The sequence below is a fragment of the Lepeophtheirus salmonis genome, chromosome 1 (assembly GCF_016086655.4).
Source record: "Lepeophtheirus salmonis chromosome 1, UVic_Lsal_1.4, whole genome shotgun sequence".
Classification (NCBI taxonomy): domain Eukaryota; kingdom Metazoa; phylum Arthropoda; class Copepoda; order Siphonostomatoida; family Caligidae; genus Lepeophtheirus; species Lepeophtheirus salmonis.
Genome location: NC_052131.2, coordinates 26,848,718 through 26,875,235, shown reverse-complemented (window position 1 = coordinate 26,875,235; position 26,518 = coordinate 26,848,718). Strand labels below are relative to the sequence as shown.

Below are 26,518 nucleotides of genomic sequence, written 5' to 3'. Positions count from 1 at the left end.
TTTGAAAATTCAGAGCTACTAAAAAAAAGTTCTAAAAATTTATAATATTAAATTTCTCGAAGAAAAATTTCAAAATCCATAGCCATTAGCTATAGCTAATTAAATTTTTTGGAAAATAACTTTATTAAATTTCAAGCTACAGCTCCTCCAGCCCTCCCCTGCGATATGTGTAAGGAGAACTTAGTAATCTGTTTTAACATGTAATTTCTTATAGTTATAATTTAGGGAGAGGAAACTGTAAGAGAGAGAGAGAGAAATAGAGTCTGAGAGCACCATATTGCACAAGACAAACAAATCATGAGTAAAAACACACAAACTTTCTTTAAGCAAATGTGTGGGAGGGGAAGGGGAGAAAGTGTTGGTGGGGGGGGCTATACAAAGAATAGCAAGTATATAGTATGTACACAATAATATAAAAAGTATATACAGTGTATAATTGTCGATTGTCGAATACGAGTTTGGATTCTCCCTGTATATACATAAATATGGTATAAAATTTAAAATATATGTATATATTACATGTACAGAAATTGTCAATAACCAAAAAATGACATGCATCTTTTCAAATCAAAGATTTACATAGCATTTTGGAAAAGTATGATACTCAATAACTGAAATACCAATTGAGTATATAGTATATTTCCTACATTAATAGCCTAATTTTAAACTTTTATGATGACAATTACTAATTTATAGGTTAATTTATAAGTTCAAGCGCCCATTTTATGTGAATAAATAATAATATTAATTAGTAAAAATAGAACTTTAGCATTAATTAATAGTATGGTAATCAATATTAAATTGTAGAAGGGAATAGTTTACAGATCTAACAATAGCTAGTTAAAGCTTAACCCATCAATTAACATACTAATAACTAATAAGTTGTAGGATTATTGACAGCTGACAAAAAATTGTGTGTAACTTATATTTTACTATGGGTAAAGCCATGATATATGTCCTAATATTATTTTAGAACGGAATTAATTAATGTATGTATATAAGGCGATCTTATTTCTATATATGATAATTTCTTTGTAAACCACGGTTAGTCATTTGAAAAAAGATTATTAAAGTAAATTTTCTGTAGAAAAATCTTTTGCAGACACTCATAAATATCCAAATAATTTACGGCAGAGGTGACTTAATCCTTTAGTAATATCATGTTTTATAAAATATAAACAAATAAAAACATAATTATTTACTTTTAGAAAATAAAGTTTATATTGAAGTTAGTAAAGCAATACGTGTCAATATATTATAGTTAGACGTACAAATTTTGCTTTATAAATCAAAATTATAATACTTGGGAATTGTTTACATGTTAATAATAAGAGCTAAAATTAACTTCAAGTAGTTAACCATGTTCATTACACTGATAAGAGGAACTTGTGTAGTCAGCTGTCGATATATCTGCTTCTTTTCGCCTAATGAGTGCTTTAAACATTGATTGGTTGAATTAGAATTAGGTCTGGTTAAGTTGTGAACAACTCTCAACAATGATTGAATAATAATTCCATGCTTGGGAATATTTGTCCTAGAATTGGCAAACTACCGCCTAATTATGGGCCCATTTTCTGTTTCTTTTTGTATGGAAGGTTATATGATACAATAAAGGTAGTAAAAGCAACAGAAACATCGGCAGCTGACAAAATAAGATTAATGTGATGATTTTCGTGAGCTAACACCAAGATCTACAATAACCTAGTGGAAATATCCTCCTAAGTAATGTTCCATCACACCTAGGACTGATTTACTTATCCTTTACTTTACATACTACGGACATATTAGTCGGTCTAACTATTTTTTTTTTTTTTCTTCCCTCCTAGCTAGAATTGAAGAATATAAAAATGAATGATAGCTAGGATATTTAATACATGAGTGTTATAATACGTTCTAGCTATACTAGCTGTGACTAGCTGTGAATTACGTCATTTCAGCTGTTGTAGTTGCCATAAAAGACCGATCACGGCCTTACCTGGCTAAAATACCCTATGTATTTTGTTGGCAACTGTGGATTCCCTCATCTCGCTTGATATGTCATGGCAATTTCATAATGTACTATTTTTGATAAATAAACAAACTAATAAGTTGTTTTATACTTCTGCTCCATTTTCAAAAGGACAGGAATACAATTTCTTGTTGATCCCTCGTAGGCGTCATATATATAAAGGCCATTTTATTATTTCTATGAAGACATTTTTGGGTATCATATACAAATACAAAAGTATACCTCCGCTTTTAATACAATATTACCCAGCAATATTATAATACAGAATCGAATAAAATATCATGAATCATATTTATGTAATTCATTTTAAAAATTGGGAAGAAACAGTATGATATGATAATCTGGGATCACTTAAAGGATAAATAGCAGTTGGTGCAATTAACTTATTTGGCTGAATACCAGATGATTTCAGTCATTTATTCTGTTTCTTTTATGAAGAAAGGTTGCGTGTTATCATAAAGATAACGACGTTCTTTTAGAACCGTTCCTAGGACGGAACAATTTTATTAGGACCAGACTGATAGGACCGATCCAACGCTATCTTCAAGTGAAATGAATTTTTTTTAAATCATATTACCTCACTAACATCATACAAATTTACACTGTATTTTGTTGACATATATCGAGTTGTCTACTTCTTTTCACATCATCCATGTTCCGACCGTTGTATGTATATCGGTTGAATTCGAATAATCTATGTATTGAACAATTCTCAATTGGGAGAGAGGAATTGAGAAACTGTTACGGGCTGATTTTGTGAAAAAGAAAGACAAGTTTCAATACATAATAAAGGTAAGGACGTTGCATGAATCAGTCATTACCCTAGAAGTGAAAATGTGCGCACTTTTATGCGTGTAAATATACCATTTGTTTGTACAAGTTATTATACATTCCAGTTGTAACTTGGGCAAGCAAACTGTAAAGTTGCATTCAAATACGCGCATTTTCACATCTCTACTCACTACACAAAACACATAATTAACCCTTTTATCTGTTAAATCATATAGAAAGGGTCTTGCATGCTAAAAAAAGAGGCAACACTGTATGAATAAAAGGTTGTTTTATGTGAAGGAGAAGAAGCAACAGTCTTCTTCTCAATAATAATATCCATGGCACTTTAAGTAATTACATTAATTTGAAGGTGTAACTTTATTTTTCTTCTTTTTTTTAGTTCCTCTTATATATGATACATTCGTACATACTCTGCCCTAAGTCTTTCTCTCTCATGTATATACTCACTCTCCCAAAAGAAAGGCATTTACACATATGTGTAAGGACTAGAAACGTGAGGGATATCTTCACCCTTTCACAACGAATGGGGAAATAATAAAGATATCAAGGTGATTTTGGACAGAGATTGTGAAGAACAACATAACTAGTCTCATTCCTTTAACAAATATGTGTATCCTTGATTTTCAAACGTATTGCATTTAAATGCCTAGGCCTAGATGTCGCATCTGGGCAAGAACATCTAATTATAATTGTGGCTATAAACTATACTCAAGTGTATAGCTTTTTATACAGGAATAAATATGAATTTTCAAAGACTTCTTGCAAATATCTTACAATAAATATGGAATGATATAATCAAAACTAACCGTTCCAGCGTCAGTTGTATATGATTGAAAGTATAAAAGATCATAGAAAAACCTACTAAAGGCTTTGAAAGTTGGAACTATAATATATAAAGTACTCAGAAATTTTAAAAACTTGCAGAAAGTGATGTATGGAAAAATTATATGCAATTAAAGACGATATTACATATATCACACGTCGTCGTAAAAGGGTTAACAAAATATTATCAGACCTTATTTATTCGGTCCAATCTTAGGACCGGTCCTCAGATTGGCAATACTAGAACGGATTTAAAAAAGGAGAAATAAATTTGAGTACTAATTATTAGTTAATAAATAATTCATAACCTGCTCACACAAAAGTATCAACAGGTCACTAATAAAATTATGTGTTACAATAAATAATTATTAATCAAATATGTCATCAAAGATATGCGTCACACAAGTGTACTCCTGTATTTTTTGTTTGTTTTTATCTATCTATAATTAGAAGTACTGCAACAAAAAAAAGGAATACAATAACAATATTAAATCATCATTAAAATAGTTGATTACATAATGATTGTGTCAAACGAATTTAACAAATAGCTATATGAGTTATTAATAGCTTTCATCCAAAAGGAAGTTGATAGTGTTATTTTTTTGTTTTTTGGGCTTAATTAAACTTTTCTATGATCAATATTAGTATATTGTACAAACATGGAGTTTGTACAATATATATAGTTTAAAGAAACTTTTTACATCTGCAAATGTATATATACTTTGGATTATATTAAAGCTATATATCTATAATGAACAATAGAATAAATATGGATCCAAGTGATGGGTAAGGACATTAAGGTAAAATCATACACAGGGTGCTATGCTGTAGTCACCATTTTCATCAATAGATCCTTTTGTTTAATGTGTTGATACATACATATAAACTATCATTTCACATCATTTACAAGATTCAAAAAGACACGTTAGGAAAATGCAATTTCCACCGAAAGGATTTATTCATAGTGGGGTGAAAGAGGGGAGCAGAGGGGGAGGGAATTTTGAAAAAAAAATGCTATGGAACGACGAAAGAGGCTTATTGGACACGATACATACTTTCCTCACCTGGGCGAAACATTCCGAGTTCGATCTGTCGCTTCTTGTCACTTTCTTCAACAGGTTTCTTACACACGAGATAGCGAAGCCATTGCTTATCAGCTGCATAGGCAATGATGACGAGAATGGGGAAGAATGCAAAAGTTAGAATGGCTTCCCATAGATCCACCACATTAGGAGTGTTCCACTTGAGTATGACCAAAAGCCAGACATATGCAAAAATGCTGAAGGTTGAAGTAACCATAAATACGATAATTTGTTTCACACGCCTAATTTCTCCACTGGGAATAGAGGCCACACATACCGCAGAGATAGCCAAGAGATTAAATGCAGCTGAGCCCACGATAGTACCAGGCCCAAGTTCGCCAGCCTCAAAATTATTCCCCGTAATTTCGATGATGGATAACAGGATTTCAGGAGCAGATGAGCCAAGGGCCATGAGTGTCAGATTTGCTACTGTTCCATTCCAAACAGGGACCTCAATAACATCGGGCTCATCATCACCTGCAGAGGCGAAATGAATTCGTTTCGTTTTGGAAGTAATTTTCTCAATAGCGCACATAAAGATGTCGGCAATGATGGATACGCCCAGGAAGCTGTAGAGAAGGGCAAAGAGGTAGAGGAAGGTTCGAACTGGGACTGGCCAGCTCATTTCAAGGAAAAAGGGTAATAAGAGTCCCAGGGTGGAACAGACGTCCTTTGAGCCACAGTATTCTGGATCTGTCGCTGTTTCATTGTGAAAAAAGCAAACAGACGTTTTATTTTCGGATAAAAATGATGTGGCCATTTTTGGAAAGGAGATCTCAAGGGTACTACAACTAGTTCGTGACTACTACTATTACTTTAAATTCACTCAATCACACATTGATATATAATATACTTATATATAATCATAAGAATAACAATTTAACGAAGAGAGCCTGTGTAGGGCCCAGGTAGAAATACGAGACTGAAGCATGAAGTCGTATATACATTTTCTTTTCTTATTTTTAACTTTCTTCTCTTCATTTGTAGGAGAGTGTATTCTAAAGCAATAAAGCTTGAGTGTATTCCATTTACGAGAAGAACTCCTCGTCACTCCCTCCCTCTCTGCTTTGTTTGTCTCTCTAGATAGCAGCTGTACACAGCTAGTAGTAGTAGTAGTCCTTCTCCCACAGACTCTCGCCGGCTCTAACATCGTTAAATTCACCTCCATTTACATACGCTACAGGACTACATACAATCTGTACACTAAGGATTTAAAATCTCACATAGGATCACACAATTCATAAATAATAACTTCATGAGTAAATCTGTAACAGCATTAACATTCTTTTTTTAGGAACATCCTTTTGATATTTCATTTTTTCCGCCTTCAACTAACCGTTTGTTTGGGTGTTTCAAGAGAATGTCACAAGATTTATATATTATTTCCTTTTTTTTTAATTGCATGACGTTTGATCCTAGATGCTACCCTTCTTCTTAAAGCAGATACATAGCGTCTTTTTTATTTTCATAATATAAATATGCTTTTCATTCCATTTCCATCAAGCGACACTCCCATTTATTTATTTGCCCAATAGTCATTGTAAAATCTATCGAGGGTGATGATGGTGATAGAACCAACCAAATATTTGTATATTCTTCAACTTGAGCCTAAAAATTATTATTATGATGCCATCAATACCCAGATTGATGACGTAAACGTTCATCCTTGGAAGAAGGGATGCAGTAGATGGAAATATAATTATAAATGTGACGTCATATCTTTCATATGAACTTGAGATTTTTGAAGGCGTGCTCATAATATTATTAGTTGTAGAACAAGACACTAGAGCCTATGTCTTTAAATGCTTCTAGAGAAGTAGTATGAAAACAGGGTTCGTCTTTCCATTCATTTTAATGTATGCTGAGGTAGGTAAATATTAAGAATAGAATAAGGTGTCTGAATGAGTAAAAGTATGATGACGTCTTGTTCTTCTATGAAAGCTCCTATTGATGAATAATTGAAATTAAATATTAATATATAAATGTTTTGGAGAGAAAATGTTTATCAATACGTTTATTTATGACCACAAATAACTATAGAACTTGACTCAGTCATGCCAATAACCCTAAGTTTAGAAAAACGGCGTATTTACTCTCAACCTTTTGAACAATAAGGATCGGACAAGGACAAGGGAACGATTGCATGAAGGAAATTCGGGGCATTGCTCTGTTTTGAATTTTGTTGGTTTTGTTTAAAACTCTGGATAATGTTTAAATCTCTTAATAATAAAAAAAACCCAAATGTATGAGTTAGCATCCACCACATCCCTGAAACAAGATCTTGCAGATGCCACAGAAAGCGCATATATAAGTTGCCCTGAACTAGATGTTTTCTTGTTTTAAAAAAAAGTGTATCGAAATACCAATACCAATTTCGGTACTCGAGACCGTTACGAATACGAAAATATTGGTATCGTGACAATATTATAATTTTAAAACCTCGATGTTTATGTAATTTAAAATGGTTCATGTTTGTAAGAGAGGAAAAGATCCGAAAAGTTAAATGTATAGGTACCGGATGGTCCAATAAAATCTGAACAAAAAAAAAGGTTTCCAAATCCTGTGTTGGATCCGTGATTTGTTCAAATACTCAATAAATATGAATAGTATTTGTAGGGGAATATTATGTGTCTCGTACAAGAGGGAGTATCTAGAGATTGGATGTGAATTGGCTCGCAAAGAGAAATCTGGATTATAGTCTAAGTAATCATGAATAATCATGTTTGTTTCTTTCATCACCTGTTAGAAAATACTACTACTTACTTAATCGAAGTATGCCTTGTATAGAAGATATTTAATATAAGTATCTTCATCAGTAGGCCACAAGATAATATTTGGCAAAGCTTCAAGTTCATTCATATCGTCCTACATTACATATATTAGTTAGATTGACGCAAAATATTCAAGTCAACGCCCATTCTTCAAATCGTTACCTAACAACCAAGTAAATATCAACAAACAACATGGCGTTACCGTCTCACTAAAACCATAAGATTTATATCGTCTTTTGTTGTCAGCTGTCTATTTTTCTGCATCATTTACCCACATATAGTGTTGGATCAGTCATAGGACTGATTTCCTAATTAGTCATCCCCTTACTCTCTTTTTTTTTATCAGTCCGAACTTTTTTACCATTCAACAGTCCTAAGGGCCGATACCTCAGTTCCTTCAGCCCTACAGTTCTAGATATCATTTTATTTTCTTCACTCATACCTAAGATTGAATAATATAAATACGAAGAAAATAATAAAGGAATTCTAGAACCTATAATAATAAGTTCAGGTATCTTGTCTCCTGAAATATGTTGAACAGCTGAAATGACATAGTTATTTCAGCTGTTGTAGATACGATAAAAGACCGATAAGGACCGGTACTAGGACTGACAAATTTTATAAGGATAGGACACAGTCAATTTTAATTTTTTTCTAGACTGATTCAATACTACCCACATCTGATTTCATGAGTTGGCTCATAAAATTCTAGATACATGGTAGTCAAAGTAATTTTTTGTCTCATTTGAGTCATAAATACTTCTTCTTCTTTTAAATATTAGGTTGGAAAAATGTAATTTCGTATTTTCTGCAGCGATAAGGCGTTGTATAGGAGTGAATGTATACTACAAGTGTTTTGTTTTGTTTTCACCGTATTGCGTTTGGCCAGTTCAGTTATGAATTATCCTGCGTCAAGTATGGAGGTCTCAAAGGAAGAACTTCGCCATATTTTACACTTTGACTACCTGAAAGGGAAAAACGCTTCGAAAGCGACCAAGAAAATTAACCAAGTATACAGGGCAGGAACTCTTTCGGTTCGTGTTGGATGACATTGGTTCGATCATTCATTTTCCGCTCAATTCTACCCTCTATTGTGAACAACTTGACCGTTTGAAACAGGCGATCGAACAGAAGCGGCCACTATTCGTGAAAAAGAGACAACTAGACATCATCAAGACAGCGCCAGCCTGCACATATCTTTGATGACGAGCCAGAAGCTCCGGGAGCTCGGATGGGAAGCTCTTATGCATCCAACCTACAATCGGAACTGACATCAACCTGTTCCTGTTTATGACCAACGCACTGGGGGGTACAAATTTGGGCTCAACAGAAGCTTGTAAAACTTGGTTGTTCGATTTTTTTTGTACATAGGGACAGTGGCTTTTACGAGAAGGACATTATGAAGTTAGATTGTCGTTTGGCAAAAAGTTATCAAGCAGAACGGGCCATACTTTATTTAAATTGGATGATTGTAACACTTCTTGTAAAGCATTGAAATAAAACGAAAAATTATGTACTGTGGGGTCAAATGTGCCTATTTTAGTTTTCGGTTTATAATTCTTCAGTTACAAACATTATAAAATTTCAATATAGCTTATACTATAAGATATCAAACTGTATAAGTTTGAGTAAATATATAATTGCTTGTATGTTTATTGAGCCTTTAAAAAATATGAACACAAAAAATCACACAAATTAAAGTTCGAGAAACTCGAAGGAAAAAATTAGGCAAAACTTTGTATATAAACTAATTCAATACATTAAATTATGAAGTTTCTAACGTGGGGTCAAATAGGATTAATATCAATAAAATGAAATTTATATGGATATTGTCAACACCACATATATGTATTCATAGACGTACCAGAAGGGACATCAGGGACTTCGCGTGACATCCCTGACGTTGGTCTTAAAATGGCACAGGTCTCATTTTCAAAAGGGGATAAAAAGAGGAAAAAGAAAAAACAAGTGTATAAAACATAATTTCATTTTTGTTTTGATTTTATCGACAATAAAACGGATTCTTTTTTAATTAAGTTTTTCTTTTTGCAATTTGAACGTATACACTCACACACATATACAGGTTGATTCAAAAATTGTTTAAATTCCTTCACTCTTTTCAATCTCCTTCCTCTGTTTACTATGAATACACATCCTTAATTTACTTGTTTCTTCGGTTCGGATTAAGATATTGTTTTTTCTTGATATAAAAAAAAGAGTATGGGAAATTATTCATTCAACAATAATTGACAGTGCAGGGGCGTCTGTAGGATTATATATATTGTTACTTTTTTTTTTCTCACATGATTTCTCCTTGTAATTTTTCCTTCTACATCAATAATTTTTCAAAAATTTATTGATTTGGGAGTGGCGGGGCAACAGCTTCAGTAGTTTTTCTATTTATAAAATGAACTTCTACACTTTTTTTTCTTAATTTGAAATTTTCTACATTATTTTTCGATTACGTATAAATGCTGCCAGGTGAAATGGATAGCTAAGACATGTAATGCTAAAAAGAAACATTTGAAAAGTTTACCCAATTTCTTGGAATAAGCATCCAAACACAAAAGTACACTCTTTAGAGCCCACCCTACCTATACACTTAGAGTGTTGATTGCATAAATTGTATTCAGATACATTTATCGTTCTCATAGGAAATATTTTTGTTTCAAATTTAAAAAAATAAAAATTTTGTAAAACAAAATAGTGATTAAAATTTGTAACCAAGCAAAAGCGAGAAAGACGAATCTTTGCTAAAAATTTGTAGTTTGACGCTTTAGAAATGTTAAACACAATTAAATAAGTCCTTATTTTTCTCTTATTTATTACTAGCCGTAATACCCGGCATTTCCCGGAGTAATGAGGCGCCAGATAAAAGACAAATTTTGCTTTAATAGTTTAAAGGATAACTCCCGAATAAATCCTCAGTGATACTCTCTCCTACCCATTAGCATACTTATACATAACTACTCAATAGAATAATACTTTCATATCAGTTCATATAACGTGTTCTCTCCTCAAGAATAAAGATTAATAACAGGTCAACAAAATTATCCCAAATTTCATATGCACTTTTCTCAGCGCACTTTTTTGTGCTGATTTCAAATCTGACAATTTTTTTTTTTTTGTAAGACGTATAATTTTCTAAATTCAGTGGTTTAAAATTTGATCAATTTTTTGAGATTGTTATATGACATAGATCAAAATTTATAGTCTAATTTTGAAAAGATAAAACAACAATATACATGGTGTCCACGATAAATTGGAACTACTTTAAACATCATCCAAATCCATAATTTGGATATTCGGGGTTAAATCATACTAATATAAAAGGTTGCGTGAACAATACACAATAACTTCCACCACAATTGTTTTGACAACAAACAATAGTCACTACGGAACAAGCAAGGAAAGACGCCATCCTCGAATTGGCTCGCGCTGGACACAAGCCCTCTGCTATCTACAAGCTTCTTAACTACCCCAAGACCACGGTGTACGGGGTCTAAAATGCCTGGGAGGTTGAGGGGAAGGTCTGTTGCAAGGCCCACAACATGAGAAGTGACCGAATCCGCACTCCCTGCTTCCTTGAAGGCCTCCGGAAGTCCATCAAGGCTTCGCCAGGGACTTCCTTGTCCAGGTTGTCCAAGAACCATGACTGAGCAAGCAGCTAGTCTCCACGGCCGTGAATGAGGACCTCGGGTACAAGTCATGCCAAATGGCCAAACAACACATACTCACGGCATCCATGAAGGCCACCAGGCTCACCCACAGTAAGCGTCTCCTCAATGACCTGAAGAACCATTGAGGAAGAATCATCTTCTTCTCCGACGAAAAGAACTGGACTGTCGACAGAAGCTACAACGTCCAGAATGACAGGTGGCTTCCCAAGGAGAGAGAAGAGGTCCCTGCGGTCTTCACCACAAAGTTCCCGGCCTCCGTGATGACCTTGGGTGTCATCTGCAGCACCGGTGAGGTGATGCCTTTATTCTTTAATCCCAAGGAAATGGTTAACGCGATAAGGTACTGCGAAGTCATGGAGGAGTTTGTCATCCCCTGGATGAAGGATATGGCCGCTGGGAGGGAGTTCACATTCCAACAAGACCCAGCGCCGCACACATCGCCATGAGGACCACTAACCTGTCCAACTCCCACGACATCACTTTCTTGAATCGCAACACCTGGCACTCTAACTCACCCGACCTCAATCCGTGTGATTACTACTGGTAGGGGAAGTTGGAGAAGGAGGTGTGCAAGGTCAGCCACAAGAGCATGGTGGCCCTGAAGGGCTCCATTACGAGGGAGTGGAATGCTGTCGATTCTGTGGAAGTCATCAGGGCATGCAAATCCTTTAAGGGCAGGATGGAGAAGATGGTGGCTGCTGAGGGAGGACATGTTGAATAAATTTATTGTTTAATATCATGTCTAACTTTTTCATATTAACAAATAAACTCCAAATTCCATTTTTATCAAGCGGGTTGAATTTTAAGATAGTTCCAATTTATTGTGGACACCCTGTACATATAAATTATATATTAGAAGCGTAAATGTAAATGTGTATTACTTTTGTATATTTTCCTGGATTGTCACGATACAACATCCAACAATGTTACGCCATCATGCTTTCATTCCAAAATCCTTGGTAACAATTATCAATTGTGCGAATATCTTGGTGAAATCGCTCTCCTTATTCGTAACTCACTCCACCGAGGTTTTCGGGGATGAAATGTAAGTGGGAATGCAGGAAGTGCATATTCAACGACATTCGTCTCCCAAGTTCTTCGTAAACATCAAGTAAGTTCTTGACTCCATCTTTATACGCTGGAGTTTTGTTGTTTTCAAGGAAATTTTCACATATCCATTCGAAAGCCATTAAGCCCTCAATTCCAGTGGGCATAAGCACAGACTGCACACTGCTTGTCCCTGGGACAAATGCAAACATTAAGATGCCAGTCACTTCTAGTTTAATGTTCCATAGACATAGGAAATAACATAATTTTGTGAACACGGATTGATCGAAGTATTTCCATATTGTTATATGTCTCTCTTAAATGGACAGAAGGAGCAATGAGGACAGATGGCATTTTATTAACACTATGCAGAAGGACAGTGTTCAAACTTCTCTGTTACGAATCAATAAAGAAGGGTCAGTCAAATGTCTCATAAGTCTGTGAGAAAGCCCTAAACAGACCATTGACATAATAGTATTAATCGACAGGACCGTCAATGCAGAATGGAGTGAAATAAAAATTATGCTTTTGGCAATGGCTTAGGTTCACAAGTTGTACCTTGGGAAGTGTAATCTATATTCACAGATGGTCTGGAAACGCAAGCTGCTCCTTCAGGACTTTCCATATCATCTACAACTACCACAGAATCTAGTCCGTCATCCAGGGGAATTCGGATAGGTAATGAATTATCATCTTTAATTAAGTTCAAACTACAGCTGTCGATTCAAAAATGTACCAAAAAAATTAAAAAACCACAACACGAATGATTTTCCTAACAGGAAAGGGGAGAACGAATATTAAATACGAATTAAAAAAGGAAGACGAAGATTAGAGAGGTAGTCTTAGTATGTAACTTAATTATGGGTGAAGAAGGAACATCTTATATAATAATTGTAAGGATTGATTACTAGAATCATACTTACTTCTGGTAGCGATGAGTTTCTATTTTCATTTATAAGAAAACTGTTCCCAATCAAGTTAGCAATGAAAATGACCATATATAAATAACAAGGTCAAACATTTGGAAAAATGGCTTTATATTTACCAAAATCAGTATTTTCACATGGTCAATTATATGTTGCATTTTTAAGAGTGTCAAAAGGAGGTGCAGGTTTGATTATTTTTACATCAAAGGGACAGAAAACAACAAAAAAATGTCGCATACAAGGAGGTTTTACAATAGAAAAATTCCATCTGCGGAAAACTGCCCTAGAGAAAATTGCCCCTGGAAGATTGCCATGGAGGAAAATTGCCAGTTAAGAAAATTTCCAGGGAGAAAATAGACCATATTTCTTTCAAACTTCGTGGTGAATTATGACACAATATAAATTATCTTTATACTATTTACGAGAAATATCTAAACATATTTGTTTGTTCCATACCCCAAGGAGATACCTTCATGTGTGAGTAGTATTATTAGAATATAGGAGGAGGATGGGGGTAAATACCTTAGGGCTTCTTAAAATATGGTTAAAAACTGGATACATTTTGGATGAATTGGTGGTGGTTTTTAAGGAACTAGGGGTACACAAAGTACCCCGTGCTACACAAGGGCTTGCAACTATTATTTTATACTTTTTGTATTAGAGAGGTTTCTTGGATATATTGGATGAATTGGCGGTGGTTTTTAGCAATCTTACACTACCCCAGGGCCAATCTGAGGGTGAAGGGTATTCAACCCTATATTTAAATACAACTTCGAGGATTCGAGTCATTTGATTAACTAGGTAATACAGCCTGTTTCGTTCTCTTTGGACAAGGAGGAGGGTTTATGAAGAGACAAAGGCCGCCGTTCTATTGCAATTTCAGATACCTCCAACTGTACTGAGCTGTGCAGTTTTCCTTGCGTTCTCCGGCAACTCGACCTTTGACTACTTTCCCGAATCATCTCAGTAGTTTGTCGCACCAGAGCCAATTGCCTCCTCATCTGATACATCCTAGATCATACCGAAGTGGACATATTTGACCTTGCATGATATTATGATATGCTTGTTCGTCAATCTATGGGTCTTGTCACATATGAATAATCCATCATTTATAATGATAATAGATAGTTTGGCTAATTAAATGATTAGCACTTTTTCTATTCGAACCGCTGTCGTGTTTATAGAGAAATAAATATTTCTTTCTCCATGTATATTATCTAAATTATAAATTCACCCATAAAAATAAACTGTAGCCAATAAGAAACGTACAGAAGTTTAGTTACCATCACGACGTTACTAGGCTAACAAAAAAATAAAACAATTCACTTCTCTAGACTAAACAAAGTTTGATATACAGCCTTCTATAATAGTATCATTCATGAATTTATAATTATTTTTCGAACTGCACCAAAGTACAAACCCGTACCGTACTAGGCCTAATATATATTTATATATTCAGCCATGAGAATATGTAATATATCAGTTAATTGATTCGTCGTCAACCATTTTGAAATTTTTGTATCAGTAGTCTAATAACAGAAAAAATATATTTGAGCTATGTTAAAATTTCAAAAAATCACTTTTGTCCCTCCTCAATTGTTTTTTTTTATTATGAGATTTAAAATGAGATAAATCTTATCTTTGATTTTTAACCTAATGTAATGACTAGGAAGGCAAACTTTGTGTTGCACTCTTTTTAAGAAGTATAGAAGTCATAAAATATACATTCATTCATTGAAGTGTGAGTACTCTATTTATTCAGCCTTCCCTGGCTACAAAAATTGAACATTAATTTAGTTTCAATTACTTTTTTTTTTCTGACTGCATCATATAAAATATCAGAGCAAATTTTGAAATTTCTCAGAATTTTATAGAATAACGATACGATGCAGAAATGTGATATTTTGCCGAATATATCGATCTGATATATCAGCTGACGTCTACTAACGACATAGTTTATGTCTTGATCTATTTTTCCATCTCCCTTTTGAGAGTCGAAGCTTAAAGTGGATAAAAAAAGCTCGAATTGATTGGGTCTTTTTTTTTGTTTCATTTCGTAGAAGGAAAGGTTGCAATCTAAAATAAGGGGAACAGTGAGACAAACAAATATAGGCTTTGGAAGTGAATGGCTGTTCATTCCGACAAATTACGTCATAATAACTCATTATACATATATACATTTACTAGGAGTAGGAAGTAGGAACACAAAAAATAATATGTAATTACTAATTTATGATGATTAGTCATATCAAATTCTTTGAAATTGTATCATATCTACAAATACTATTGTAATAATATAGATTATATTCATTTGTAGACTATTGATAATTTGGCATTGTAGTTGTCCACCTATATTAGTTTGTAAACAGAGAGACGTTGAGTGGCGCTATCTTGCGTCAAAAAATACAACTCCGGAATGATAATCTTATTTAATAAAAAATAGAGGTATGTTATTACTCAGTGTGCGTAAAACCTTATCACCGAATACCAATTTGCCGAACGCTCACAAAATATATATATGATGATTCAAAAGGCAATAGTTATGTAATTATGATTCCCATTCATGTTACACTCCTTTGAAAAGATAAAATATTTAATTATAAGCCACGAATTGCAATGATTCAGTGTTGATTCATTTATAGTAGACTAACTTCCTTATGAAGATGCTTCAAGCAGTTGACTCAGACCTCTATTAGAACATAACCACGATAACTGTCCAATAAGTATATTTAAACAAATAAATTAGAAAGATAAAAAATGATTTGAAAAAGAGAAGATGTAAATAAATCGTTTATAGAAATACAAGGTTAGACCATCTTGTAATCGGGCTTACTAGAATTTTCAATTTGATTTACTGTACCGACGGCCGGCAAGGCAAACAGATTTTGACAAAACATGCGACCACTAATACACTATGACGTCTATTTTTAAAAGCGTTGGTCGAAGCCAAACATCAGTCGTACATGTGTTGTGGTATAACCTTGTATTTCTATTAACCTTGGTTTATATTGAATGAAATAGAGCCCTTATGTTTCTGCTCAACCTCAGGGGGTGGTCTAAAGGGCTGTAGTTCTCCCCCCATCTCCCCAAATTAACGAACTTTCACTCATTAATAGAATTTTTTCCGTCATTCTGGAAAATTATGCAGCAGAGCCAAAAAATTAATTTTCAATTTTTTTTTCCAAAAAATGTTATTTTTGTTAATAGCTATTTGGATTTTTGAATTTTTTTGCCAAATAATTTAATATTAGAACATTTTTTCGAAAAATTTAATTTTCTGTAAGTAGCTGTTTATTTTAGAAATCATTTTCCAAAAAATTCAATTTTTGTTAATAGCTATGGATTTTTGATTTCTTTTTTCCGAATAATTTAATATTATAAATTTTTTTTTCAAATAATTTAATATTATAAATTTTTTTCCAAATAATTTAATATTAAAAATTTTTTTTTCCAAATAATTTAATATTATAATTTTTTTTTCCAAATAATTTAACATTAGAAATTTTTTTCAAAAAAAAAATAATTTTCTGTTAATACCGATGGATTTTTGAATTTTGTTTGCCAAAAATTTAATTTTCTGTAAATAGCTATGTATTTTTGATTTTTTTTTTTCCAAGTAATTTAATATTATAAATTTTCTGAAAATACCTATGGATTTTTGAAATTTTTCTTCCAAAAATTTAATTTTTCTTAAATAGGTATGAAATTTTGAATTTTTTTCTAAAAAATTCTATTTTGGGGATAGATATGGATTTTTGAAATTTATTTCCGAAAAATATAATATTTAATTTTTTTTCAAAAAATTAAATATTTAAATATAAATTTTGGATTTTTTTTTAAATTCCAAAAATCTAGCCTCTCTCAAAATATAATCCTGCTGACGGCTCCAGATATATTATCAAAATGTGCTTGATACTGGAGTACATGAATCATCATCATCAATATACATTATTTTTCTGGGCAAAGTCTCCGTTCTACAAAGTGGTCATTGGCAATGTGTCTATGTTGTAAAATGGCTATCTGCAAAGTCTTCTAGGGTCATTACTCTAATAGAGGGCGCTCTGAATTTTCCTTTATTAAGAATACAGTCAATATATATTTTTTAACTTGATCATGTTGTATTGCTGATAAGTGATAAATAAGTTTTGTTTCAAGTTTTCCTCCTTATCTATGAATTATGGAGTACATACGTGTTAATTATAACATGAGAATCGATATTTCTTGAAATTCCCATTACTACATCTATGAATAACATATTTATCTACAAATAAATTGTAATAATGAATACCTCGGTAGTGTCTGAGTAATTCAAAAAAGCCTTAACCTACATATAAAATTGATAGTATGAGTTTTATTTGTTATAAGTAGACAAATTTAATATTTCATTTTTTTTTCAAAAATGTAATACTTGAAATTCTATTTTTCAAATTTTTTTCTAATAAATTTAATTTAATATAAATAGTTATAGAATTTTGAATTTTTTTTTCGAAAAATCTAATACTTTAAATGTTTTAGAAAAAAACTATTTTTTTGTAAACAGATTTTTGAACAAAAAAATTCAAATTTTTTTTTGAAATTGTTATGTACAGCAATGGATTTTTGAAATTTCATTCCGAAAAATTTAATATTTGAAATTATGTATGTACAGCTATGGATTTTTGAAATTTGTTTCTGTAAAATTTAATATTTGAGATTTTGTATGTACAGCTTTTTTCTTTAAAACAATTTCAATTTTTGGATTTTATTATCTAATAAAAACTCCAAAACACAACATGTGGCCAAAATATAATACTGCTGATCCCATTGACAATCATATGGGAGCAGAATATTTTTGGGGGCAGACATATTAATGTTTCCCCCAATAGTTATGACTAGCAGTTTTTTAAACGTTTTAATTTTCGATTTTTTTGATAGTATTTATCGAATTACATTTTTTTAGAAAATAATCTTAGACTCTATTTTTTTCTCGAACGACCTTCTTTTTAGAAAAGGCCCAGGCTTCTTACGGTTATGATAATTAATTGTCTTCATTTTTAATTTGGTAACGTTTCTTTCAAAAAATAATATTTCAATCTTTTTTTAAAATGACCTAAAAATTTAGATCCTTTTTTAATTTTTATATGGTCTAAAATTTAATTAGATCCAGCACGGGCCCTCAGTTGAGAGTCCCTCGTACACTTAACCTGCTACTTGCTTGAATATGCTATGAATATAAATAGTTAGATTTTTATTAAAAGGGACACCTTAATGTGGCAAGATTTTTTATACTTGACAATTTTTTTTTTTTTTTTTTTTTTTTTTTTTTTTTTTAAAGCTGCTGTGACCATTCTATAACATTATGAAACAGAATTTTCGCCCGCCCACTGGTTTCAAACAATATTTATTATTGTTGCTTGAGCCGTCAAACTCGAAAACCACCATTAAAACTTAATTTTTACCAAAATAATTTGAGGCCAAACATATTTCAGCTGAGGGTTTTAATGGCCATTTTCGTGTTTTACGGTTTACATAACAATAATTTATGATGGTTTTAGCTTGCCAACGTTCCAAGACTGAATTTTGTTGCGTAGTGTATTTACACTATGCAACAAAAATACAGGTCTTGGAACGGCCACCGACTAAACCCACATGAATGATTGTTATTTAAGTCATAGAACACAAAAATGACCATTACAACCTTCAACCGCAATAGGTATGCCCTTTCAAGTTTTTTTAAAATTACGTTTTGAGAGTAATTTCGATTCAGAGCCAGATTTTGAAATGAAATGGCTACAATAAGTAAAACTGTTTGTAAGTAAAATCAAAATAAATTTCGTAGAGAAGGATTCCATATTTTTCAGGATATCAAAATTCCATGGAAATACCACCAAATACGCGTCTTTTGTATACATTTTATGCATATATAGGTTTGATATTTTCCAAATAATTGTAGATATGTTTCGAATTTTACGATACTCAGAGCCAGATGAAACCTGTATTTTTTGGGCTCCTCCATTGATGATATTTATTTACTTGAATCTCCAACCTAATATTCAAAATATGAAAAATTATACATATTTAAAGGTCTATGTCTAATACATCAGCCATTTTGGACGCGGAGTTGTTATGTAGTAGTCGTTTGAGTGAGTTGATGCGATTGTTTTGGTGAAAATGGACATAATCAAGTATTGAGTGGTAATTAAATCTTTGTCTTTGAAAGTGTTAACTTTAAATAGATTGAATCAATAGCAGACGTATAAAGGATCGTTGGTTAAAATTTGACACGTCTAAGTCAATCGAACTCTGAGGTATTGAGCCTAAAAATGAAAAATCTCTCGTGAATAATATCTTGCGAAGAAAGCGCTGAGTACTATTTGGACGGGTTACAGAGATGGGAGTATCCCTGGGAGAACTGTGTTGAATTTACAAGGAGACTATGTTAAAAAATATAATATCAGAAAAAATATATTATATCTTTGTTAGGTCGGAAACTATGCTGACCAACTTCGTATATTATACATTAAATTTACATATATACATGCTGCATTATTCGGATTTAGATTTCAAAATAGAAAATCTACATTTATACAAGGTTAATAGAAATACATGTATTTCTATTAATTAATCTATAGAAGAAATGACGAGTCATGAGAAAAACTCGTATTTTAGACCTACATGCTAAATTTTTGGATCATCTATAATGACGAATACTTCATGACAAGTTTTACTTGTGACCCATCACTAATAACTAAATAGTTATGAAGCCATGTATTTGCAAAAATGTATCAAAAAAATAGTTTACTACGTACCAACAGGAGTTCAAAATTTATACAGCATGTCCATTAGCACTAGTCGAAAATTGCATTTTCGACTATTTTCTACCCATTTTAAAAGAAGAAGCGTATGTCTAACTTTATCTGACATGCATACGCTTATAGCATAGCTTAACTTATTTTGTATAACACCTACGTGAAGGGAAATATCCTTTTAGTTTGATGAATAACTTTAAAGATTGAAGACCATGAGCTCTAAAAAGTGAAGACAAGATATATGGACTCATTTCTCTTACAACGAATCTTAAAAAACATTTGAATGCCTCATTGGAAATAATGACCAACAATTTGAATTCAAAATATTTGTCAATTCTTCATTGAATTTTATTTTATATATAGATCTTTACTTGTCTTTGAGTAATTTTACTTAATTTAACAAATTTGGAATTATTTACCGTCTGTAAAATTTTACATGAATATATATATATTTAAATGGGACACTTTTATACCATAATTTATACTATAGTGATAATATTATAATAAGATTAGAGTTTCATTTGAAATTAATGGAGAAAAAAGAAGAATTTATGTGGTTAAAAGTCAAAGAAATAGTTTGAAAGTTTATTTTCTTGTTTCTGTTCGTCATTATTATTTGTATTTTTTCAATAAAAAATTTATTTGTATTACAAATAATATACCTAGTAATTTTTATTGATCGATTAATATTTACTAAACTTGCTTCCTACGTCTTTTTTGTAATCATTATAAAAAAATTACTTTCATTTCGAGCATATGTTTCAAAATATCCATTTTATAACTTTAACAACAATGAAAATTAGTTTTCCTAAGACGTGAAATTTCAAAAAATGAGCCTATAATTAATAATCTCTGAAAGACAAAATACAATATCAAGTTACTGCATGACATCTTTCAAACCTTAGCAGCAGAAACCTATAACTGTATTCAAGCTAATAAAGATATGAATCTGGGCTGGAGTAATACAGCCATGTCAAACACTATATATATCATTTATAAAAATGTACAGAGTTCTATAAATAACTATTATTTATTTTAAAAAAATGATATTTATTAAGGACATATTAGCGTAATTTTGAACTAAAAATTGACTGATTTCATGTGATTCTACGTTTAAATGATAGCTATTCTCAGACGAGTTGGAGTCTCCGGCTCATAGTCCACATACTTGCTACTACAATACAAAAAGAAATGACTCGAATACCTCAGAATTGAGGAAATCCAAGATAACTAAAGCACGTTTCTGAAAAGTTGATGAAAGAGACTGCATCCTTGGCCTAAGATAAAATCCAGATCGATGAATAAACCGTTGATGAGATATTGTAGGAATCCTACGTTATGGTGATAAGCTTGGATACGTAGTAGTTCCTTTAAAGATGTCAAAGCAACAACGCCAAAGGTAACGAATTTTTGATTTACTCTACACTAATTTGGGTTTATCCTACATGAAAATTGTCAGAGCGACAGAAAAGACTATCCAAATGAATTTAAGTGTGAATTAAGTAACTGGAAGGAGCCTCCCAAAACTAGTTTCGAGCATCAGTTATGGTTTTGGATGTCATCTCATCAGATAGTAAAGTCATGCCACCCCACTTTTTCACAGACAATGGGCCAAGAATTGACCCATTGTCTACATCTAGATTCTCTAGGACGATTGACACTATTTATCCAAATTGAGCAAGATGGTGGTACTTGTCATACTTTAAAAAAATCTCAAAAGTTCTCCTCTGAACAATTTGAATTTTTTTGGCCATAGGAGATGTGGCCAACAATTACCAGACCTAAATCTTTTTTATTTTGATTTTTAGAGTGTCCTGGAAAGTAAGGTTTTCCACGTCCCCATTCTGATTTCAATGCACTCAAAGAATACATAATCCAAGAAGGGGCTGAAATGGACCCGGAAGAAATCTGTCAGAGGTGTCGGAGTTTTCGCCCTTTTCTCGAAAAATGTGTGGCAGCTGAGGGCTAAACTTTTGAGTTTTAATTTAAATATGGATACTGTATACATTCTAAACTCTATTATGAAATTTAATAAATATTTATATCAATGAGTTATACAAACTTATTTTTTGACATTTAAAAACCGAAAAATAAAAAAAATTCAGTCAACATTTATGTATGTAAGAAGGCCAATGTCCATATTAGAGAAAGTATTCCTGAAACCATGTTCTAGGAGCTTTAAGATGAACTGGCAAAGTTCTCTTTAAAATCCCGAGGTTATTCAGCTTTTCTGTGGCTACCAGATTTGTTCAGTGCCTGAGTAAGGAGGCCAAATTTCTCCTACTCTTTGCCTGTCTTTTTTCCGTTTCACTTCTTTTGACTAGTAGTAACAGATTACATATTGTGTATGAATCTAAAATGTCTCACGCCCTACTACTGAACTTCTGGACCTGCAGACTTGACGAATAAGGCATTTTTTATTCTTCTTCGTTGGTTATATTTTGCTCTGAGAGTTTTGGGGTTCTCTTCATAGACCTTAAAATTAAAATTTGGCATATCCTAGGAGCTCATTGAGTGAGTTGTAGTGACTAAGAATAATACAAACATAAATGTGTAACTATTGCAGTGCTTTGCTGGTTGAATTGATTCTTTTTAGCACTACAACCAAAACTACTATCATAACTGCGGTTTCAAAGTTGAACATTCCTGTTATTAATAGACACACATTAATTGTGCAGCTCTTAGGCTTACATAATCAACACATAATGCACTTTAAATGGCTTTGTACTGGAACAAACTGGAAGAAATTACTAAATTCTTCTAAAGCAGTATAATGTATATCACCAATATAATATATATTAAGATGGTAACATTACAGGTACCCCCTGGAAAACTACCCCTAAACAAGTACCCTCCGTCCTTTATCTCCCCTAGTATTTTACTCTCTGAGCCATCTACAACCCGAAACTTGTACGCCCATCCTTTTTTATTATTATTATTGAGAAGTACAGTTAGTAAATGGTAGAGGGCCAAAGTCATAAATAAATTTTATGGTTGTTTGGAGTTGTTATTGGCCAATGTAACTTTCAAGTTCGAATCGGTAAGTAATTATAAATTCTATAAATCATCAAAATTTTAATACTAAAATAAAATATTTTCTTAATTAAAATAGATACTTAACCTGATTGTTTCGCCACAGGTATGACATATAAGCTTCAATAAATATTTATACTTAATTCCATGACAAAAAATTGAGTTTTAGTAGGCAATTTTGTGCAATAAATTTAGGGATCGATTTTTGAAGGAGTAGTACATGATGTTATAAAAAAATACTGAAAAGGGATTTTCGAACAACTCCTGTCATGTATATCAAAATTTAAAAATCAAATACAAATTTAATGTAGAAAATTCTATTTTTTACTCCACATGATGATAACCTTTGAAGTTCCGAGGTATTAATAGGGGTGATGGATAGGATTCGAAACTTTAGAGTTCATATTTTGAATACTTTGCGACTCTACTTGATATATTAATCAAAGACTTGCGATTCGACATTGACTGTGAAGCTAATTTATTCTGAACTCAAGAAAAATATTAACACTATCCTGTATTATAATTATGGACTTGAAATGTCTGGAATTAGCTAAAAGGAATCTGAGGACTCGAATTGTACTCGATAAAAATAATTCAAGGACTTGTGAGCAGAGACTTAACACTAAACTTGGAGAGGCAAAATAATGAGATTTTCCTACCTCTGATAGCCACTCCATGCAAGACATAACAACCTATTTAATTATTTCATTTTGATATTCATAACTGTATTTTCCTGCATATAGCGAGTTTATTGGTCAAACAATATTTTGGAGCTTCACAGGCTCTCAAAAGATTAAATGTTTGGTGGTATTGTTGATATATATTGTAATAGGGGGTAAAATGCTGAAGAGTGTTTGTCTAGGGGGTAGAAGCCCTATAACCTATTAAGATAGAAGATAAATAAACAAACACGACAGCAGTTCGAATGGAAGAAGTACTAATCACTTTAATGTCCATTATCAATTATAATGTTATTAGATATGGTATATTATTAATATTGGAAAGGACTCATGAATTGACGAACAAGCATATCATAATATATTTTTCTTGATATTTGTTCCTAACACCATTAAAATAATATCATCTGATGTTATATATTCAATTGCAAATAAATGAGAGGATCTGATTACTTCATAGGTAGAAGATTGATTCTGCCACATACCTGCATATTGTATATATCTCTATGTTTCTATTTCTAGATATTAGTGTATAGTTTATAAACTCTTTTTTTTATTTACGTAATAATATTTTATCCTTTCAAGTTCTAGAGAGACAAACAATATAATTCCTTTATGACGTCATACTTGTTAAATCTGTCGAAAAAGGATTAAGAATAAAAGTTATAACAATGTTTGGCTTAACCAAGATTAAAGGAATCCCGTGAGGTCTTCATATAGTACTTATATACAGATAGGTGAGAATTCTTCATTTAGAGTAGGAGTTCTTAACCTTTGGGGAATAGTGGAGCTGCCAAGTGTGGAATGACCGGCCGTACACTGAAACAATGCTTCAAAATCTCAGCAATTTCACCAAAATTATGAACCAAAGTTCAAACCATAACCATTTACATACTTGTTTGATAAGGAAAAAGAGCAATATAGGAGCTCTTGAAGGTCAAGTTTGGGTAAAAGTGGCAACAATGTTAGGTTAGAAATGTCAACAACGGCTCCCGACAAACTCTGTCCTGTTGCGTCACTCCTTGATGTAGCAAGTAGGTCAGAGCAGAGTCCTATAAGAAGAGTTACGTCACGAAATTTCAGCGCCCCCTCGTGACAAATACAAAATGGCCCAAAAAGAACTTAATACAATAAATTAATACTAAAAAATGATTTTATTGAGCTTAATAATTATGAAAAAGTGGAATAATTACTTTAATAATAATTGATTTAACTTACTTAATTTCGCATACACATTCTTCGTCTTCCGGAAAGTAGAAGAAGAAGCTACTCTATTTTCTTTGATAATCGCAGTTTGCATTCATAAATTGCATTCTTATACTAACATACCTAGACACAATAAAAAATAAAATTTTATGACATTTGGTGACATTTATAGACGCCTTAATTAATGGAACCGCTACTTCAGTTATTGAGTTTACAATTTTTTTCATTTTTTTGTAAGATTTGAATAAAGCCTCTATTTTTGCAAATTGATCCAAACAGTTCTTGGTGCAATAGATTAGTTGGACAATATATAGTCTCTCAACGAATCTTAACTGAAGTAAATTCTCAATGGCTTTATTAGACCAAAGGCAGATTTTGGAATGTGAAGACTTGCAACTTAAAAAGTTTATATGGTTTGGATTAAATACCGAAGAGAGGCGCATTTTTAAAGACTTAAACTTTGATTCTGTGTCCCAAATTTTTACATCTTTCTCCTTCAACTTCTTCTTTAATTCTTTTATTTCTACTTCAGAGACTCCAAGGTGGATTTGTTTGTTGGTATTTATTTCCTTTAGATGTTTTAGCTCAGGAGAAATATCTGTAAAACAGCATACAAATATTATTTTCTAACGATAAAGTAACTAATGGAAAAAATATATATATATCATTATAAGAAGTTTCATCTTCTATTGTTGATGAAATGAGATTCACATCCAATAAGTCTATTTCTCTATTTTCGGAAGTAGGAGGTTCCAAATAAGGAGTAATGTATCTATCACCCTGAAATTGTGGAGATCTTTTTTTTACCTAAAATTCGAAATAAAAAAGTTGCTAGAGATTTCCGTAATTATTAAATTTTCTTTGCATCAGCATTGTTCTTCCGAATGAAAATGGGTTTTTTGGAGTTTTTGATGAGCCAAAGAACTTTAGGTTTTAGATTTTTAAACAATGTTGGAATGGCTTGATATTTGGAACTCCTTATTTTTTCAAAATGTTTAGAGTACAATCGAGAATTATCTGATGGTTTCTAAAGATTTATTTTCATTTTCTACGGAATTCGTCCCTTGGAAATGAAAAAAGTGTCATCCCCTCAGCTCAAGAACGATTCCTGTAATCCACGTGTACAACAAGAGCTCATACTTGAGGAATTTTAACAAAATATATCGCCTTTGTAGAGTTCTTCACCTAAAATATAGTATTAAATTTTGAATGTTTTGGGACATGAGTCATGACTCAAACACATGAGGAAGTCAGCTATCGTCAAAGCAGATAGCCCGGTGACGTAACTCTACTTATTGGGCTCTGATAATTAGAATACGTATATAATTTTTTTTCGTCTCAAATATTTTATATTTACATAGTATTATAAAGCAAATTTGAAACAAATTATTCCAAAATAATGGATCATTGTATGTAGTGTCCGAGGATGCAAAAATAGAACTGAGTCAAATTTCCAAAAGCTTCAAGGAAACGTTCGCTTTTTTAAATTTCCCATTCCTAAAAATCCAAAAGAATCGGAAGAAGAAAAAAATGGATATTAAATCTTAAATATCTTTCTAATTGGAAACCTGCTGACCATTCTATATGTGAAATTCATTTTGAATCATAATTCCCTTACCATAATTGTTCAAGCAAAAAGTATATGGATTAAATCAAAGTAAAAACAGTACAGTACTTGACTCATTT

The 26,518-nt window shown here is 32.2% G+C and overlaps 1 protein-coding gene across 10 annotated transcripts in view; it reads right to left on the bottom strand.

Annotated features, from left to right (window-relative positions):
• LOC121121725 (sodium/calcium exchanger 2) overlaps positions 1-25,095 on the bottom strand; it is a 55,784-nt gene extending 30,689 nt beyond the window's left edge. For 5 of the 10 annotated variants that reach the window (XM_071890311.1, XM_040716706.2, XM_071890319.1 and 2 more), the window contains exon 1: positions 4,687-6,046. In XM_071890311.1, the coding sequence (XP_071746412.1) occupies positions 4,687-5,464 (778 nt within the window). In that variant the 5' untranslated portion in view covers positions 5,465-6,046. Of the gene's footprint in view, positions 1-4,677; positions 6,649-24,844 lie in introns of those variants that run through there. The other 5 variants (XM_040716712.2, XM_040716699.2, XM_040716722.2 and 2 more) reach the window with 2 other exon arrangements.
• Positions 25,096-26,518: the final 1,423 nt, after the last annotated feature.